Here is a 19,163-nt window from a genome sequence, read left to right as displayed (position 1 = left end):
CTGCAAAACGCCTGGATGGACCTAGCCCCGCCTTCGAGATGCAGCTCCTCCTCTGAGCTGCAGTATCAGAGCTTCCGCCTCACACAGCAGCTTTCCTCCGCGACTCCCCTCCTTCAGACTAGCCAGCAGCAATTAGCAGACATCTGCTGAGCTCACTGTAGGAGCTGCTGCTCAGAGGAACGCTGGTTTTAAAGGGTTAACAGAGGAGCCATGTTGGGATAACTTCCTGGAGGCGGAGCTTCAAAAGGACAGTTCTTAAAGGGACAGATCCCCAATTTCAAGGCATTAAATTACAATGTCAAATTAAACTTGTTTTACGTCACGTATATGTGACTTATTTATATATATATATAAATATATATCTACAGTACAGACCAAAAGTTTGGACACACCTTTAAATTCAATGAGTTTCCTTTATTTTCATGACTATTGACATTGTAGATTCACACTGACGGCATCAAAACTATGAATAACATGTGGAAAATATGCACTAAACAAAAAAGTGTAAAACAACTGAAAATAGCCCTTATATTCTAGTTTCTTCAAAGTAGCAACCTTTTGCTGTGATTACTGCTTTGCACACACTCTGCATTTTCTTGATGAGCTTCAAGAGGTCGTCACCTGAAATGGTTTTCACTTCATAGGTCAACCTGCCCTGTCAGGTTAATAAGTGGGATTTCTTGCCTTATAAATAGTCATGAAAATAAAGAAAACCCATTGAATTAGAAGGTGGGTCCAAACTTTTGGTCTGTACTGTATATATGATAGGAAGGTAACACAGTTACTGGACTGTGATATAGAATGATGCTATGTGCCTGGAAAACACAGGATACTGGCCCTTTAAAAATAACTAAAACAGATAGAATATGTGGAACAGCAGTAACCGGGTCAGATCCAGAGGCAGAAGAACCCACAGAATTTCTGTGAGATCCTGCTGCTTTTTCATCTCTAATACAAACAGAACCATCAGTTATGGACCTTGGGACAGACTCAGAACCTCAGCTGAACAAACAGGACCAGACCTCAAGACCCGGTTCTGGGCTGGATCTATGTGTTTGGTTCTGACCGTCTGCATCGCACTGTGGTTCTGTTTGGAGAGCCGATGGATTCTGACCTGCTCCCTCTGCTGGGTTTGGGTTGGAACAGAACCGCCACCTCTGAGTTTTAGTCCTGCTGGGATTGTGGGGCTTGTATTTTGTTTACAGGAAGTGCTGCATGAAGACTTCCTGTTGTGTTTGACTGAAGTGACTCATGTCCTGTCAGAAGACTCGCTCACTCTGCTATCTTTGTGAGGACCTCAACACAGATTTAGTGTCTGAACCAGAACCAGGACTCCAGATGGGAATGCTGCCTCTCTGGAACCGGGTTCTGGTGCTCTGAACCCTGCTGGACCGGGTCAGGTTCTGTGGTTCCGATCGCGTCCTAAAGAAACCTAGAAAAATATGACGAATGTAGATATGATCATGTGAGGACTTCTGGTCTGTAGCCGCTTCCTCTGTGTGGTTCTGGTTTCAGAACCGCCTGAACACACACACACACACACCCACACACACACCCACACACCCACACACACACACACACACACACACACACACACACACGCACACACACACACACACACACAGGATGAGTGGTCTTAATGTAAATGAGCACCAGCCTCAGTCCCTCGTCCTGCGGGCTGTTTGACAGAAGAACCTCCAGGAAGACCCCAGGCAGGGATTAGAACCCAGAACCTTTTTACTGCAAGGCATTACCGGTTCTACCAGCTGCATCACTGAGCCACTCTGTCACCTGCTGCTTCAATCTGGTACTTCAGCAAAATAATGGAAGTAGTAATAATAAGTTTAACATTTTGAATTGCTGTTAAGTATTTATTTGTTGTTACATTTTTAATGTCTATATGTGTATTAATGTAACTACAGACATAAACACTGCCAACAATGTTGAATAATAGTAATTATAATATTTTTCATTGTTTTATGTAATTATTTTTTGTTTACTTTTATTTTGTTAGATTACAAATGTTTTTATTATCTTATTTATGGTTTTGATGTTTTGGTTTTCATTAGTACAACAATGAACGTATAGTCTGCAAATAACGTTTCAATAGTAATAATAATAAGCAAGTCAGGGAAGTAAATTTAACAGTAAATATTACAGTTTTCAGAAAATATCATGAAATGAATAGTTTTTGTGCATAAAGAAGCTGGTTGGGGGGAAACAAATACGGCACGGGCTTAAAACAGCAAGGACTTCTACCGAAACTCAGCAATGTTTCGATAGATCATGGCGATTTCTCCTATTGTATTAGAGTCATATTTGAGTGATCAGAAATATTTAGTTAAGTAGTTCAGCCGAGGTGTAGGTGATGGAGTAGGATCTGCTGATGGAGAGGCGGGAGGAGAAAGAAAAGACCCTCCGTTCAAACTTTTGAAGGAAGCGGCGGAAGATTTTCCGAGAGGTCCCTGAAAGCCTCAGCCTGACGTCACCAGGTTAAGATCTCGCGGAATTACGCCGCCCCTGGTTGATTGTCTAGGCTGCTGTGGGCTGGGATCTCGCGGTGTTTCGCTGCTGACGGAGGACAGCGGAGATGTTTGGAGTTTTTTAATATAAATTTATTTATTTAAATAAAAATGGCCGCCGCGGAGCGCGGAGCGGACAGACTGTAAGTGTTTTCCTCTTCCATCCTCTCTTCCCGCGGCTTCCCGTTCAGTTTAGCGCCGCTGTTTCCTCCGCACAGCTTTATGACGCAAAGTGCGCAGATTTTCACCCCGGGCCGTCTCCGCGGAGCGGGGTTAGCGGCAATAACGTCACACAGTGAGCCCGGAGCGAGGCTCCTCGGAGCCCCGCTGCCGGAGCTCCGTAGGCCCGCGGCGGGCTCCGCGCTGCCCGGGGAGGAGCCGCGCAGGCCGGGCCGAGCGGCGATGGCGAGCCGGGAGGAGCGCGGCGGCTGCGGGGCTGCCGCTCCGTCACAGCTAACGGGCTAGCTGCTGGCGAGCACGCGCACATGCACGCGCTCCACAATAACCCGGGTTAACTACCCCACGCCCCCGGTTCCTCAGCGCTAGCAGGCAGATAGCTGCAGCCGCTGCCGGAGTGCCGCTGAGCAGGAGCGTGCGCGGACACGAGCGCGCGTGCCCGTCTGTGGTTTCAATGTGTGAGCTGCTCACTTCCTGTTTCAACCTACAGCGGCAAACAACAAGCCGAGTTCAGATCAGTCAGACAGAACCGGGTCAGAACCGAACCTGGCACGTTCAGTCCAATCACAAACATCCCGGTTCTGAAGCGACCCGGTCCAGCTCATTCTGCTGGTTAAAGCTTTCTAAGAACAACAGAACCGAGTCAGAACCATGACCCGCGCCTGAAGCAGAATGTTCCAGCAGGGTGACACACCAGAACCAGAACCACATCTGAAGCTCTGCAGGCCTCACGGCCTCACCTGAGGTCAGAGGTCAGGAGCCGTGTGGGGAAATGTTCTGTGGGCCGAGGCGGACCGGATGTTGGTTCGGTTTCGTCTGGAGGAAAACAACCAGAACATCAAACATGGCAGAGGTAGTGTGATGCTGTGGGCTGCTGCGCTGCTTCTGGACCTGCATGACGTCCAAAGCAAAGCGGGTCAAAGTTCTGAGACTCAGCCGTGGGAATCTGGGTCAGGGTGTGATTACTTTCCACACAGAACCAGGTTTGGACCCTAAATAAATGATTCAGAAACCATTTTTATCCACATTATTATTATTCTGCTCTGTTTAAAGCCGTCAGACTTTTATTGTAAAACCGTCAAACTGCCTTTAAAACAGTTGATCGCCTTTAGAACCCGGTACTAGATCTGGTTCTGGTTCTGATCACTTGATCTCTGAAGGATAAAACCTTCCTCAAGATGAGAGGAAGCTTCTAGCCGCATGCCTCTGATGACAAAGTGTGTTTTATTTATCGTCTCGTTTTCCTTCATTATTTGCATAGTTGGAGCAGAACCGGACCGGTCCGGCTCTCCTTCCGGTCCGACCGGCGCATTCTGAAGGAACAGATCTGTAGAACTTTGACACAAAGCAATCGCGATGTAAAACTGTTCACTGCATCTGTCTCTGTTGTTTATCTGATTAATAATTAAAGTCAGACAGAAGCTGATGATGGCTGTTTATAAACAGGAAGACTCAACCAGCCGATCACCGATCAGATGATCCTTCCTGTCAGGATTAAAAACAATATTTCTATTTCAGGTCAAAATAATGAGAAAAATCAGGTTTTCTTAACAGTCAGAGGTTTCTATCCACTCGCTGCAGTTTGTTTTTATATCCCAGATTTAAACCAAATGTTGCCTAGCGACAAAGCATCCCTGCTACATACAATAGTAGAACATCAAATTCAGCTCATTATTCAAATTGGTTCTAACGTTTTCTATCTAAACTCAGCAGAAGAGAAGTAGAGAAACTAACACTGGTAACACTGCTAGGCAGGACCGTCGTCAGTCATGTAACGTATCGGACAGAACTCCCATGTAAAACCGTCAGCCAACACTTTCAATTAGCGCTAGCTGGTAAAACTCAGTGCTACATGAAGACTTGTGTAACAGTTATGAGCTAAGCAGCTAACTGCGGCTACATAAGCAGCATCAGAAGAGCGGCCTTTAAGGAGCCTGAGGTGTGAAAAAAACAGGAGGCGGTGCTTTTAGTTTTGGTGAATATATATTAAGTGATTTGAATTAAAAAAACATACAATTACAATAACACAATGAGACACATGAGAATTGACTCAGAATAAATTAATTTAAAAATCATAAAGTCCATAGTCCATTCTTAACTCACCATCTTTCGATCCAGATGAGGATCTGATCCGACAGGTGAAAAAAAAACTCGACCTAAAAGGTCAGAAAACCCATTAAGTGTTTATCAAAAACAATTATGTACAAATATAATACAAAGGAAATAATTATTAAATTTAAACATCTAGTTTATGCATACTACATGCAATAATTAGATTCCTAATAATTAAACATTTCAATCAGGTTACATTAACCATAATTTAAATAAAACAAAATTATCATATTTCAACTAATCAATTTAAAGTTAAAGTGCTAAAGTTAAAGTGCACTTCCAAAACATCAATCTAGAAAAATAAAATAAATTAATTGTCAAATATTCAAGCAGAGTGAGGGAAGGAAAATAAATAAATATATTGCGCAATATCAACTTAAGTGTAGCTACATTCTGTTCTGATCAATTTTACCTTAAACTTCAGTGCCTCAGCATCAATGTAAACGTGTCAGAACACAAAATTCAGCAACAAGTTACCTTTTAGAAGAGAGTGGGCCGTACTGAGCCACAATCAGCACCAACAGAATCCCGGTGACGGTCCAGGTAAACAATGCCAGTAACAACGCTCCAATGAGAAATCGAGCAGAAGTACCACATGAAAAAGTAATACTGTTATCAAATAACAAACTCACCCAGCAATCAAATCAATAGGTTCAAAGATTTTTGGAGGAAGACGCCAACAGCAAGAATCACAGTGGAACAGGTGAGGATCTTTAACTGCGCACTGGAGGCGGGACTTTAAATAAGCTAGCAGAGTTTGTGCAACACAGGAAGTGGCCCCGCAAAAATAAAAGTCCTTTACTAATTGCAGGTTACACTTGCACTCCACTTGCTGTTGGACAGTTTGCTGTCATTGAGAGATGCAACATTAACACAGGGTCATATTTTTCCCAGGGAGGAGGGACAAGAAGGTGAAGAGGGAGACCCCCAACCCTCAACCAGACAGAGAGACAGGTCACACAGTAAGACAAAGAAGCCACGCAGGGAGCGCCGTCATGGTGACCAGGGGGCCGAGTCCACGGCCTCAACCACCCCGTCAGCAGTTAGTGAACAGCCACAGGTGGGGGCGGAGCCACAGAGCCAGGTACAGAACACATGGAGAGCTGGAGAGGTAACAGCCAGAATGATGTGCAGAAATGTTTACTTGTCTTTCCACCCTTTAGGTGGTAGAGCCAGTGGCGGGACCCTCAGACCAAGGGTCCGAGTCTGCAGGCTCTCCCAGGCAACGCCGCTCCATCATTCGAGACCGAGGGCCAATGTACGATGACCCGTCGCTGCCTGAAGGCTGGACCCGCAAACTGAAACAGAGAAAGTCTGGACGATCTGCGGGGAAGTTTGATGTCTACCTGATCAAGTAAGTCATGATCAACATGATGATGGTTCCCTTTGGTGCTTAAGAATACAATCTCAAATGAATGCCATTAACATTCAGCTGTTTTTGTTCTGTAAAGCTCGGAGGGAAAGGCATTTCGTTCAAAGGTGGAACTCATTGCCTACTTTGAGAAGATTGGTGACAAACAGACCGATCCCAATGACTTTGATTTTACTGTCACGGGGCGCGGAAGCCCATCCCGTCGTGAAAAGCGCCCTCCCAAAAAACCAAAAGTGGTGAAACCATCAGGACGAGGCCGAGGGCGGCCCAAAGGTACAGAGGCCAGGATAGCAGAAGTTGCAGATGAGTCATTAAATCAAGGGCAGCTTTTCATAAGTGGTTCTGCAGTTCTTCTGTGTTCATCTCTTGTATTTGTGTAGGCAGTGGAAAAATGCGTCAGGCCACTGAGGGTGTGGCCATGAAGCGAGTGGTTGAGAAAACTCCAGGAAAGCTGCTGGTTAAAATGCCTCTTGGCAAGGCAGAGTCCTCCTCTGGAACCACATCAAAGGTATGACGGTTGTTCAGTCCCTCACCTGGACGTTTTTACATTGAAGATAAAACTTACAGCTTTAAAGGTTGAGCTGTAACTTCACTCTGTGCAACTGTGTCTGTGACCATAACAATATTGAATCTCCTGCTTTTGAGTATCTGGTTTTTCCTCTGCAGGTGGTGTCTCCTACCGCAGTGCCCAAGTCCCGGCCAGGCAGAAAGAGAAAATCAGAACAGGACCTTCCACCTCCACCCAAGGCCGCTCCCAAAAAACGAGGAAGGAAACCAGGATCAACCTCTGCACCATCATCAGTCACTGCTGCATCCACGTCTTCAACCACAGCCTCTGGTAGCTCAACAGCTGGAAGCTACACTGCAGCTGCCATTATGGTGGCTGAAGCCAAAAGGAGAGCGGCTAAGGAGTCTTCCACTAAACCTGTTGTCCAGGAAACAGCTCTGCCAATCAAAAAGCGCAAAACAAGAGAAACTGTGGAAGAGATGGAGAGTGTTCAGGCTCCACTGGTTACACCTGCTGAGACTGGAAGCACCGGTGCAGCACAGGAAAAGGGAGGGAAGGTGGAGGGAGGTCCAAGCTCAGACCCAAAGCCTACATCCACTGTAGGAAGCCAGTCAGAGAAGCAACCCTCTGCTTCAGATGAGAGCCATTCCCATGGACACAAGTCACATAAGTGCCAGAAGCACAAGGAAAAAAGAGAATCTGGAGATGAAGGAAGCAAAGGAAAGGATGTTGGTGAAAATGAAGGAGGGGGTGGAAGGAGTAGCAGCAGTAGTAGCATCATCCCTTCAAAAAGCCACAAAAGGAAGGAACGACAACCTCATAAACACCATCATCACCACCACCATCACCACCACCATCATCGCCACCAACAGTCCTCTGGCTCACCATTAGATCACCCGCCTCCTCTAACAGTTTGTGAATCACCTCCTAGCCAGCCCAGGCCTGAAGCTGATCCCCAGACTGTGCCTCATCAAACCCCTGAAAAAAAGGTTCCCCCCAAACCACACCAAAGGTCTGAGCCCCGGCCCCCTCCTGAATCTCTGCAACCTGTTTCTCCACCACACCACCAGCCCCATTCCTGTCCCCATACCTCGTTACCCAGTCCACCACAAGCCCATAGTCTGCAAGTATCCCAGTCATCCCTCACCAGACATTTACTGCCTGAGGCACAGTCCCTACAACCCCAAATCCAAACCCCTAGTCACCCATTGTCTACCAACCAGTCAGCCCAGTCACTCTCCACAGCCCAGCACCAAAGCCACCATCAGACTCTACATGATCCACCCAAGTCCCCACCTATTCTGCATGCTCAGTCATCTCAAACTAGGCATTCACAATCACAGGTCCAGTCCTCCACTGCACTCCAGCCTCAGATCCAGCCTAGACATTTGCCTCATATCCAATCCCAGATTAAACAATCCCACCCTCAGACCTCAGTTCAGCCCCAACTCCGACCCCAGCCAAGAATTCAAACACAACCTCAGTCACAATCCCAAACCAAGACACCACCCAAACTTCAGTCCCAATCACAGGCAACAATTGAGATGCAACAACAGACTCAATCCCAAGACAGATTACCTACACAGATTCAAAGTCAACCCCAGACTAGGACACCAACACAAGTCCAGAGTCAACCCCAGACTAGGACACCAACACAGATTCAAAGTCAACCCCAGACTAGGATTCCAACACAAGTCCAGAGTCAACCCCAGACTAGGACACCAACACAAGTCCAGAGTCAACCCCAGACTAGGACACCAACACAAGTCCAGAGTCAACCCCAGACTAGGACACCAACACAAGTCCAGAGTCAACCCCAGACTAGGACACCAACACAAGTCCAGAGTCAACCCCAGACTAGGACACCAACACAAGTCCAGAGTCAACCCCAGACTAGGATTCCAACACAAGTCCAGAGTCAACCCCAGACTAGGACACCAACACAAGTCCAGAGTCAACCCCAGACTAGGATTCCAACACAAGTCCAGAGTCAACCCCAGACTAGGACACCAACACAAGTCCAGAGTCAACCCCAGACTAGGACACCAACACAAGTCCAGAGTCAACCCCAGACTAGGACACCAACACAAGTCCAGAGTCAACCCCAGACTAGGACACCAACACAAGTCCAGAGTCAACCCCAGACTAGGACACCAACACAAGTCCAGAGTCAACCCCAGACTAGGACACCAACACAAGTCCAGAGTCAACCCCAGACTAGGACACCAACACAAGTCCAGAGTCAACCCCAGACTAGGACACCAACACAAGTCCAGAGTCAACCCCAGACTAGGACACCAACACAAGTCCAGAGTCAACCCCAGACTAGGACTCCAACACAAGTCCAGAGTCAACCCCAGACTAGAACACCAACACAAGTCCAGAGTCAACCCCAGACTAGGACTCCAACACAAGTCCAGAGTCAACCCCAGACTAGGACACCAACACAAGTCCAGAGTCAACCCCAGACTAGGACTCCAACACAAGTCCAGAGTCAACCCCAGACTAGGACACCAACACAAGTCCAGAGTCAACCCCAGACTAGAACACCAACACAAGTCCAGAGTCAACCCCAGACTAGGACACCAACACAAGTCCAGAGTCAACCCCAGACTAGGACACCAACACAAGTCCAGAGTCAACCCCAGACTAGGACACCAACACAAAATCAAAGCCAACTGCAGACTAGGGTTCCAGCTCAACCTCATCCTCACTTGCAATCTGGCCTTCAGGTTTTGCCTCAGACTCGTATGAGACAGACCTTGCAACACCAGGTCCCAAATCTGCATAGAGCTCCACCCAGTCAATGTCCCGCCCAGCCTAGGCCACCCATTCCCCAGTCCCAAACACATCCACACTTTCAAAGCTTTCAAACCCAGTTGCATCCCCAGTCCCTTTCTCAACACACAAGGCTACATGCGCAGAACCTTGTTTCTCACAGACCATCATCATCCAGCCACGCCCATCCCATTCCCGTCCCTGCTCAGCAGAACCAGAGTGAACAGCCACAGGACCTGAGCACCACACGGCCTGCCCTGGAGAGCCAGTTCCCAAGAAGAGACGCCAGCATGGAGGGCATCAGGATGGAGGGAAAAGGAGAGATGCTCTCAGCATCAGATACCAGAGAAGTTTTAGGAGGTGAAAGAGGGTCAAACAGCACATCAAGACCTTCCAGCTCTGTGCCACCTGGGCCTCCTGGAGTAGCAGGGTCCAGTCTTGTGCCTGGAGCAGACGGTAGGGCTCGACTGAGGGTGGAGCCAGAGGCAGCAGGTGACAGCAAGGAGCTCAGAGACATTGTCCCACAGTCCACCGTTCCCCGTCCCAGCTGTGAGGAAACCGTGGAGTCGCGAACTGCTGTCAGTGAAAGAGTCAGCTGATTGGTTGGTCAGGTGGAAGGCAAGCTGATTGGTGACCTTATAGACGAGTCGACCCCAGACGGAGGAGTATGGCCGCGCTGTTCATAGAGATGTTTGGACCTCACTCTGTTTTCAAACAGAAGCTGGAAGAACCGTCACAGTTTCTACTGTTGGATTCTGTCTGGAGACTTTGTGAAGTTGTAGGAGGTACAGCCAGTTGGCGCTGAAGGACAGATCGAGAGGGGAACGAATAGAGTCTTTTTCTAGAAGAAAACAAATGAAAAGGAAAAATAAGAAAAAGTGTGTGTGTGTATATAATCTAAAGGCAGCTGTTGCATCCTGTTAGTCTCCATACGGAGGTGGAGAGTAGTTTGGAACTAAAAACCGTCGCTTAACAACACATTACTCTGATAAAATGTTGCTTCCGGAATATAACCTGTTTTTTATTTAGTAGTTGGTTGTTTTGTCTTTGTTATACAGCTTTAAGAAGTAATATTACCAACAGCCCTGACTCTAACATGGCCCACGGTGACTGACAGTCCTTTCCTCAAACCAGTCCTTGACTGAAAGTCTACGAGGCAATGCGCCGCGGCGGTTTGCACCTTAAATTGGTTTCTTAAAAATTTCTCATCTTTATTTTTCAAAGTTTTCCATGAAACCCTAAAAAGCAGAGGCTTTCTTTTAGTGTTCTCAGTTCTTACGCTTATTCTTGCCTCTCGCCATTTTGCCTGAGATCAAAAGTGTTAAAGTTCTCAGTCCTCTTCCAGATTTCCTCAGACGTGTCATGAATCTGGAAGCAGCTGGAACCCCGACGGCCTGATTCAGAAGGATTTCAACAGCTTGAGGAGTTCATGGTTCCTCTCAGCTGATTTAGGATCTGATGAATCCGGCCGATAAGAAAAGCTGCTCATTGGTGTTTCAACATTTCCAGTTCAGCCAGTTCTTCCAGGATTTTTCCTAAACTGGACTTCATGGACTTGTATGTTTCTCTCAAATTTTGTTTCTACCGTGAGCACTTTTGATATCAAACCAAACCCATGCCTACAGTAGCTTTATTTGAGTTCTTTTGATAATGAATGTGTGGGAAAGGACCCATTCTAAATGTGTCTTTACGTCAGATGTCTGGAACAGTTTGCACATCTCAACTTCATACAATCAACCCCCTGCATGTCGCTCAGAGACCCTGCAGGCCTTCAACCGGGGTCCGCGTTCGCAGAGGCCAACCTGGCTCAGCTTCACGGTCCAGGTCTAACCAGGAAAGGTGATTCCGATGGATCTGGCTGTGCAGAAAGGACGGGACTGTGGGCTTTTCCCTTCAGATCTGAGAGTCACAGTTAGGAGGCATCGGGATGCTTTCTGAGCTGCAGTCTTGAAATGGTTTGATCAGTTCTTGTTGCTGGTGACTCAGGCACTCACTACGCTGAGATTCCTTGGCACCTTTACTGCCGAATCCACACGGTGTTTCAGGCGTTCTTAACAAACCCGTAGATGGTATCAGAAGGAAATGTTTGGCTAGTTCTTGCTCTGTGGTCGTTTAGTGTCTGACCAACAGCCCAATCTCACCACTAAGGACACCCAGCAACACCTTCAGTTCAATCATCTGTATTGCTGTTACTCCGACTGCACCAAGTTCACCAGGAACGTCTAACACCTCCAGTCTGAAAACAGACATTGTGAGACGCCACTCTCTGTTTCCATCAATGTTTTTTCATGTCCGTTTTGAAGTGTCGCATTAGAAAAGGTTGATGGAAATGCTAAAATTCAAAATAACTTCCTCAATTTCCCAAACAACTTTTTACGCTCGCGTCAGGTGATTTTTGGCTCTTCCGAAAAAGAGTTAATGCGCTAAAGGAGAGATGGAAGCAACAAACTTTCCTATCCACAGTTCGGTTTGTGTTTTACCAGAGGTACAAAACCTGGAGAAATTCAAAAGTCCAGGCCTCCAGCACAAAGTGGAGGACTATTTTTTTCTGAGATGTGCGGTCCATGCTAGTTTATAACCTCTACTTCCTGCTCATTCGTGCCATGCGTAGTGTCAACATCTGACGAAATAACGCTTTGAGTAACTTGGATGCTCGAGTCCCGTCCTCCAGAGCTACCGTCCTGCAACTTGTAGATACTTCGTCACTCCAACAGACCAGGATCGGCTCTGAACAGGCCTGGGAACCAGCCAGTCATTGGTTCAGGTGTGCTGGAGTAGGGAAGCGTCTGAAAGCTGCAGGCCGGCTCTGGACGACTGGACCTGAGCGGTCCTGCTATGGCCTGAGTGATTCAGGGATAATTTCTTTTTCTTTTTCTTTGTTGCAACATTTCCAATTTGCATGATGTAATTCCCCATCGCGTCACATAGACTTTCCTCAAAAGTAATCATGTAGATATGTAAACTGGACAGTGGCAGTGGACTAGTTCAAGCAAAATATCAACATTTCTGTCTGAATAAACATCTTTGGTCAGGCGCTGACTTTGGCTCTTGGATGAAGTTTGTGGGCCGTCGGCGTCTCTGAGGGATTATTCTGTAGAATCATCACGCAGAAACCAACACGTCTTCAGGAAGTCAACAGATGACCTGTGACCTGCTGGGGCTTCCTGTTAGGGTTCTGTGACTCTCTGACCTGAACCTCCCAGTCTCTCTTGGTTCTGGATCCAGTGACCCGGCTTGCTGTGAGCCCCTTTAGCGTAGCCCGGCCTCTGCCAGCTGCTCGCCACCGCAGAAACGTTCCTCTCTGATTGGACCCACTCCACTGACTGGACCCAGCACAATCTACAGTAACCAGCCACCATATTGCATGTTCCAGAGTTTAGTGCCTATATTAATAATAATAATAATAATATTGTGTGTCTTGCCAGAAGCCACCATGTCAGCCGAGCCATGTTGTGTTTCTAGACCTTAGTAGTAATGTGTGTGGTGACTTCATAGTTGCTAATATTGAGGATGAATATTCTGCTTTTACTCTGGTTGGAATTCAGTGAAGCTCCAGAAAACACCGTCGCTGTAGAAGAAACTAGTTTTTACCTGTTTTCTTATTTTTGTTTCTAACTAAAACCATTTGTTGTCCCTGACGTGTCTGTGGTCTCCGTGTTTGACTCGCCTTCCTCACCGGTCTGATCCAGATGAGCTTCATCCCACTGCATCTTTCAGGCTTTAAATATTAATCACATTTAGGCAATATCAGCAGGATGGAGGTATTATTATGATTTTATTATTATTTTATTAGAATGATGGAGCCTCAATGAAAAGTTCTGCAGTTTTTTCCATGTCAGATAAAAAGTTGGTAGCAGCTAAACGGAAACTGGGTTGCTTTAAAAGACCAACGAGAGAACAAGAGCTGGACATTAAGTCACTGCCCCCTGCTGGTGGTGCTGAGAAACTAAATAAGAAATGAAAAGGTTTTAAAGCAAAGATCTGACGTCATAAAATTCTCTCAGGTTTGGAGTCAAAATAAACCCAGAGGTTATTAAATGATGACGCTATTATGACTCCATCAAGCTGAAAGATAATGAACAACAAGAATAAAGTTCATTAAAATTATTGATCAAAAAGAACCACGACCAGATTGGGTCGGACTGAATTCTCTGGTCCAGTTGAGTCTCATCGGATTCAACTGAATCGGACAGAAACCCTGAGATGGTCTAAAGGCCGAATGGACGATTTTAGAAACAGCTCGGAACAGGATGCAGTTATTAATATGTAGGATTAATGAATAAAAAATGGCTGCCACTGCGCCACCTCACCTGGGAGGAATATTAATAATTACAAATCACATAATCTCAGATCCGATGCTCCATGAATCCATTTCATTTTTTTATTTTTCTGTTTGATCTCCAACTTCTTGTTTCATTATTCCTCCAATCAAAGACGAGCTCCTTTCCGTTCAGGTCACGTGGTTCCGCTCAGCGCCTGTTGACCGAGCCGTTAATGAGCCTCTAAAGGTCGCGGCCCGCTCGTGAAAACGCGGCTCTCTGATTGGCTGAGCTGAAGGCAGGTGAGGATGGAGGATGTGGCCGCGTCGCTGCTGCTGCTGCTGTGCGGATCCCTGATTCTTGGACCCGCTGCCGGTTCGGGTCTGGACCCAGAGCGCGGCAGGATGGAGCTGCGGCGGGTTCAGAGCCTCGCCGCGCAGCCGCGGTATGGCGGGTGTTGGGCACGCGCGCTGGAACACCTGGACACCTGCAGGGACATGACGTCAGAGAGTCAGAGCCGCCTGGCGCTGCGCTTCACCCACTGTCACCTGAGCAGGTAAGCAGCTGGTCGGATCCGGGGAGGGAGAACCTGCCGCTTTGGGTTCTTCAGAACCAGAACAGAATCCGGTGGTTCTGTTCACTGCGCTGCAGCAGCAGAAACAGACCCAGAGTCCGGTTCTGTTGGACTCTGCTAAGTCCAGTCACTTCTGATCAGAACTAGGCGGTCCTGATGTTAAAACGTGGCTCTTCCTTCCGCAGGTGGGATGTGACGACGTCGTCAGGTGAAGGTCACTAATCTATGACGTCACTGTAGTTCTGGACTTACCTACAGCGGTTCTGTCCGAAGATGAAATTATTATTTTATTTTTTAGGTAAAATAATTTGTAGGGTTTTTTAATGCTCAACTAAAATATAAAAATTGAAGATCTGAGTGAAATGAAGGAAACATTTGCAGTTCAGTGAAACCGGACCGAAGCGGTTCTGGTGTCGCCGATAGAAATAAAAATGCTTTTAACATGCAGCTCTTCCATTCAGCAGTCGGATTTCCCCCAGCAGATAAACACATGGAGAAACTAACAACAAGATCTGCTCCAAGTTTTAAGAAAAATGTTCTAAACTTGTCAAAAAGAAAATTTCTCTGCATGGATTCAAACTCGCAGCTGCAGGTACTGACAATTATTTTATATATTTCATAAAACGCGAGAATAACCAAAGCAAAGAACATTTTCTACCTCTTCTCAGGCAGCCTAGCGCCACCTGAAGGTGGTACAGTGCTGATGTCATAAGACGCTCTCTTAAAGTGACAGTACAGGTACTAGTGCTTATCAAAATAAGTAAAATAATAAAATTCTTAAAATATAACAAAGAAATAGGATTCTTCAGTGTTAATCAGAATTTAGTGAAAAGTCAAACATTATAATAATAAAAAATAAAAGCACATTTTCTAAAGTTGTTACACCTGCAGCAGGTCTGAACCAGAACCAGGATTTGGGTCGTTTTCTGATCTCTGCTCCTTTTTACCCTGAAATTAAAACCTAAAATGATATCAGGAACGTTTTCCTTCTTAAGATGATTTTAGTTTGGTAATAAAACTCTCCATCTCCTTTGCTCATGGGTCCAGTTGGTACCAGTGTTGATCTGCAGTCAATGGCCACACAGAATCATTCTGAGGGCCACAGCCGGCCCCCACACCACACTTTGGAAACCACAGTGTTCCGTTTTCTAAAGGTTCTACATTTCATCCTGAAGTTTTTATGAAAGCCCGTTTCCACCATGAAAGGAAAAATAAAAGCCCAGCAGGAAGTCACAATTATGAGTTATAAAGTCATAGTTATGAGAAACTTACTGTCTCATAATTATGGCTTTTATTCTTGTAATTATGACTTTAGAAACTCCTAATTATGACTTCCTGTTGGGCTTTTTTTTTCTCTTGATGTTAATGCGTATTTATTTATTTATTTAGCTTAAACTGAGCTAATTAGTTTTCAGTGAGTGCTGCCACCTTGTGGCCGTTTTTGTTTACTACAGATCTGCCTTTTAACCCGTTTCTCTTCAGCTCAGGCAGGGATTTCCCATCCTGCCCTGAGGGGTCAGAGGTCAGCAGGTGTACTGCTGGGATGGATCCTGTGGCCTTCAACACCTACACTGAGTTCTTCACCCACACCCACTCCATCTGCCACTTCCTGCAGTCGGAGGCCTGGCAGAGCCGCGCAGAAAGCACCATGTACAGGTGAGCAGGCCGCAGTCCGCCCTGCGCTGCGTCTTAAAGGACCAACCAGGAGCTTTTCTTAACCCTTTAGGTTTTTACGGGATTTGGCTTAATTTTACTCACTTTTATTTGTTTCTGTTTATAAGACAAAATTAATATCATGACAAAATACAGTTTTTCTTTTAAACATAGTTTTTAAAAAAGCCAAAAATGTTCACCATCATTTTAAAACGAGTTTTCTGCTTCTGCCAGTTTTACAGACCAAAATAAAAATAAGTAAATAATGATCACATGTTGTTTCTAAGCTTAAAATACAGAACTATTTAAATTTTGATTTATGAATAATAGTTATTACCTGGTTTCCTCTGAATCATCTCTGTTCAGATAATAAATTATTATTTATATGAAACATTTACGTCCCAACAGTAGCTGACGCTGGCCTGCTGCAGACATTAACTCTAACATTCAGGCTCATTTAGCTATGTTTGTTTCTGCTGACCTTTGACCTGCTCCCAAACTGTTAGCATTATGCTAAGTCAACATGCCGCTAATCTGCTACATTAATTTGTGTTTAGGCTGACGGAGGCCTCAGCAGGTGTTGCTGAGCAGCTTCAGTCCACCAGACAGATGGCCAACGAGCTGATGGAAGCCCAGAGCGTCGCCTTACAGGCACAGAAAGAAATCCTGTCCAATGGAGAGGAGCTACGAGCCACCCTAAGAGACTCGACTCAGGGTAAAACACACACAGAGCCTGCCAGACTAAACTCAGGGTAAAGATCTCGTTTTGTTCAGAGATCATTCAGTCAGTTTAGGAATCGTTCTGATGCATCTCGGTTTGCTGATTGTCCTCTCCTGTCTCACCTTTGCCCTGCTCCCTCTCCCACCCCTCCAGGTGTGCAGGCGGTCTTCTCTGACCTCAGCAGTGCCTCCAGGCAGCAGCAGGTGGCGCTGTCACAGCTCTTCCAGCGGCTCTCCTTCCTGCAGAGCTTCCTGCTGATGGAGGCTCACAGCCTGACTTCCTGCTGCTACAACGCCGCCGCGCTCTGCACCGTCTACCTCATCACTTCCACCCCATGCTCCTCCAGGGCCAGGTAGCTCCGCCCCCTTTCCTTTACCTGTTACCTGCTCCTGCATGTTTGCTTCTACAGAGGCAGTTCCAGCTTCCACCAGCAGGGGGAGCAGCTGCACCGTTTACTAGTAAAGCTGCAGCTTGGATTCAAGATCCAGAGAATTCTGTGGAACCTTCAAAACCAGAACATCAGACAGGTGACCTCTGAGTGACCTCTGCTTCCCCACACTCTCCTCCCGGGTCCAGGCTGCTGCTGCTGGCCTTGGTCTGCGTCAACTTCTACTTGGAGAAGAAGATCTACCAGCATGTGCTGAGCTCCGACCAACCAGAACACCTTCATGTGGTTGGTAGACTCACCTGGGGGCGGGGCTTATGTCGGGGGTGGGGGTCTTTTGGGAAATAATTGGTTGTTTTGTCCAGCGATCTGAAACTGCAGATTGACCGACAAAAATAGGAAGTGACCCGGTTTAATCAGAACATGAGACGATGTGTTCAGGGTTCTCTGGAAAAACGAAAACCAGAAGCAATAAATAAATTAATCACCAAGAAGCCACCGATGTGAATAAAGTCGTAACATCGCGTGTTTCGTGAAAAATGTCGTAACATCGCGTGTTTCGTGAAAAATGTCGTAACATCGCGTGTTTCGTGAAAAATGTCGTAACATCGCGTGTTTCGTGAAAAATGTCGTAACATCGCGTGTTTCGTGAAAAATGTCGTAACATCGCGTGTTTCGTGAAAAATGTCGTAACATCGCGTGTTTCGTGAAAAATGTCGTAACATCGCGTGTTTCGTGAAAAATGTCGTAACATCGCGTGTTTCGTGAAAAATGTCGTAACATCGCGTGTTTCGTGAAAAATGTCGTAACATCGCGTGTTTCGTAAATAAATCAGAGCTGTTGTGTGCAGGAGCTGGTCTCAGCGTACGTTGCTGCGCTGCGGCGCCTCTCGGTGTGCGTTGCCCTGTGTGTTCTGCTGCTGGTGTGTGTTCGCTACAGAGACCCGGTGCAGCAGAGCCTGGAAGTGCTGCAGCAGCTCAGAGAGACGCAGAGCAGCCTGCAGGAGGCGCTGCGGCGTGCAGGTGAGTGTCCAGGTAAGACCTGGTCTGGTGCGTCAGGGCGGGGCTTAAAGGAGCTGCTTGTCGTTTACAGAGAGGTTTACACAGGAGAAGAAGTTGGAGGACCGTCGGCTGCAGTTGAAGGTGAGGTCAACAGGGGTCGCACCTGAACACACCTGGATCACCTGCTGGTTCATTCCTAAACAGCTCCACCTGCTGGTTGATTTCCAGAGGACAGCAAGAGCAGAAAAGCTGTGGAGCAGAGAGGAAGAGGAGGAAGAAGGGTTCAGTATGATGTCATCACTGGCTGCAGGCTCCTCCCACATGGCACCTTCAGGTCAGCTGACTCTAGAGGGGCGGAGCTAAAGCTTCGGGCCTCTCTGGCGACACCTGGAGGTTTGCTGTGGAAAAACCAGAGCTCAGACGTTTTTAACCTTTAAGTCATTAAAACCAGTTAAACCAGTAAAACCAGCAGGTACTGGAACTAGAAGCATCCAGGTTCTGGTTCTGGTCTGAGTTTTGGACAAATCATTTTCTAAACTGAGATCAGCTCCGTCTTGTCCTCCATGTTTAGGGATTTTATTTCACATTATTTTTATTCTTTGCAGTTTGTACTTTAAAATGCTAAACTTTGGTTTTTATTTTTGGGATAAAAATAAATGTTTTGTTGAATAGATAAATATAATTACTAATGGAGGTTTTACCATGATGCCGCCTATCTCACCTGATGACCTCTGACCTCCCTGGTTCTCCTTCAGGTCAGAGCGCCCGTCTCCTCTGCCGCTCCTCTTCCCATCATGCATTAGTCCAGACTCCGCCCCCCCTGGTGTACAGCGTCCAGGTGGAGGACAGGAAGGTGTGTCTGTTTGTGGAGGTTCCTGTCAGGAACCCGGTTCTTCGTTCTGGTTATTAACGCCCCTCTGCCCCCCGCAGCCCCGCTACAGCCTGAGGAGCCGCCGCCGGTCAGACGTCCTCTGAGTGATGTCATCAGCGATCTGCAGATGGAAATGATTTTCTCATTTTTAGAAAGATTAATAAAAATGTTTTTAATAAATAGTCTCATGTGATGATGATGCCCCCTGCAGGACAACAGCGGAACAACAG

General features: G+C 46.6%; 2 protein-coding genes across 11 annotated transcripts; both read left to right on the top strand.

Moving 5' to 3' along the window:
• The first annotated feature begins 1,684 nt into the window (after positions 1 to 1,684).
• On the top strand, positions 1,685 to 13,107 carry mecp2 (methyl CpG binding protein 2). Of its 5 annotated transcripts, none has more exons than XM_028009966.1 (7): positions 1,685 to 1,807; positions 5,706 to 5,895; positions 5,975 to 6,165; positions 6,263 to 6,456; positions 6,564 to 6,691; positions 6,850 to 8,336; positions 8,373 to 13,107. In XM_028009966.1, exons 3-7 carry the CDS (start codon positions 6,068 to 6,070, stop codon positions 10,066 to 10,068), a joined length of 3,603 nt encoding a protein of 1,200 aa, XP_027865767.1. In that variant the 5' UTR covers positions 1,685 to 1,807; positions 5,706 to 5,895; positions 5,975 to 6,067; the 3' UTR covers positions 10,069 to 13,107. The 5 variants fall into 5 exon arrangements, with proteins under 5 accessions (XP_027865767.1, XP_027865766.1, XP_027865768.1 ...); XM_028009965.1 differs by lacking the exon at positions 1,685 to 1,807 and adding an exon at positions 2,529 to 2,665; XM_028009967.1 differs by lacking the exon at positions 1,685 to 1,807 and adding an exon at positions 3,536 to 3,552.
• A 713-nt stretch (positions 13,108 to 13,820) lies between these two features.
• Positions 13,821 to 19,113, top strand: LOC114140237 (uncharacterized). 6 transcript variants are annotated; one of them, XM_028009987.1, is made up of 10 exons: positions 13,829 to 14,284; positions 15,785 to 15,958; positions 16,513 to 16,670; positions 16,830 to 17,028; positions 17,253 to 17,349; positions 17,912 to 18,083; positions 18,154 to 18,203; positions 18,291 to 18,396; positions 18,818 to 18,915; positions 18,993 to 19,113. In XM_028009987.1, the coding sequence occupies exons 1-10, from the start codon at positions 14,037 to 14,039 to the stop codon at positions 19,035 to 19,037; spliced, it is 1,347 nt and encodes a 448-aa protein (XP_027865788.1). In that variant the 5' UTR covers positions 13,829 to 14,036; the 3' UTR covers positions 19,038 to 19,113. The 6 variants fall into 6 exon arrangements, 2 of the variants coding, with proteins under 2 accessions (XP_027865789.1, XP_027865788.1); XR_003594523.1 differs by lacking the exon at positions 18,291 to 18,396 and having other exon boundaries at positions 13,821 to 14,284; positions 17,253 to 17,387; positions 18,993 to 19,011; XR_003594522.1 differs by lacking the exon at positions 18,993 to 19,113 and having other exon boundaries at positions 13,824 to 14,284; positions 17,253 to 17,387; positions 18,818 to 18,885.
• Positions 19,114 to 19,163: the final 50 nt, after the last annotated feature.

Source organism: Xiphophorus couchianus, chromosome 24 (genome assembly GCF_001444195.1).
Source record: "Xiphophorus couchianus chromosome 24, X_couchianus-1.0, whole genome shotgun sequence".
Classification (NCBI taxonomy): Eukaryota; Metazoa; Chordata; class Actinopteri; order Cyprinodontiformes; family Poeciliidae; genus Xiphophorus; species Xiphophorus couchianus.
This window is presented reverse-complemented; position numbering and strand designations above follow the sequence as displayed.

What these genes read in the sequence shown, in the direction of transcription:
- mecp2 (XM_028009965.1), top strand. Translation starts at nt 2,634, where the DNA reads ATGGCCGCCGCGGAGCGCGGAGCGGACAGACT. An exon ending in GGGCGGAGCCACAGAGCCAG is followed by an intron (nt 5,896 to 5,974) that starts GTACAGAACACA and finishes TCCACCCTTTAG; the next exon opens with GTGGTAGAGCCAGTGGCGGG. An exon ending in AGGCCGAGGGCGGCCCAAAG is followed by an intron (nt 6,457 to 6,563) that starts GTACAGAGGCCA and finishes GTATTTGTGTAG; the next exon opens with GCAGTGGAAAAATGCGTCAG.
- LOC114140237 (XM_028009987.1), top strand. Translation starts at nt 14,037, where the DNA reads ATGGAGGATGTGGCCGCGTCGCTGCTGCTGCTGCTGTGCGGATCCCTG. An exon ending in CCATGCTCCTCCAGGGCCAG is followed by an intron (nt 17,029 to 17,252) that starts GTAGCTCCGCCC and finishes TCCCGGGTCCAG; the next exon opens with GCTGCTGCTGCTGGCCTTGG. An exon ending in TCCAGGTGGAGGACAGGAAG is followed by an intron (nt 18,916 to 18,992) that starts GTGTGTCTGTTT and finishes TGCCCCCCGCAG; the next exon opens with CCCCGCTACAGCCTGAGGAG.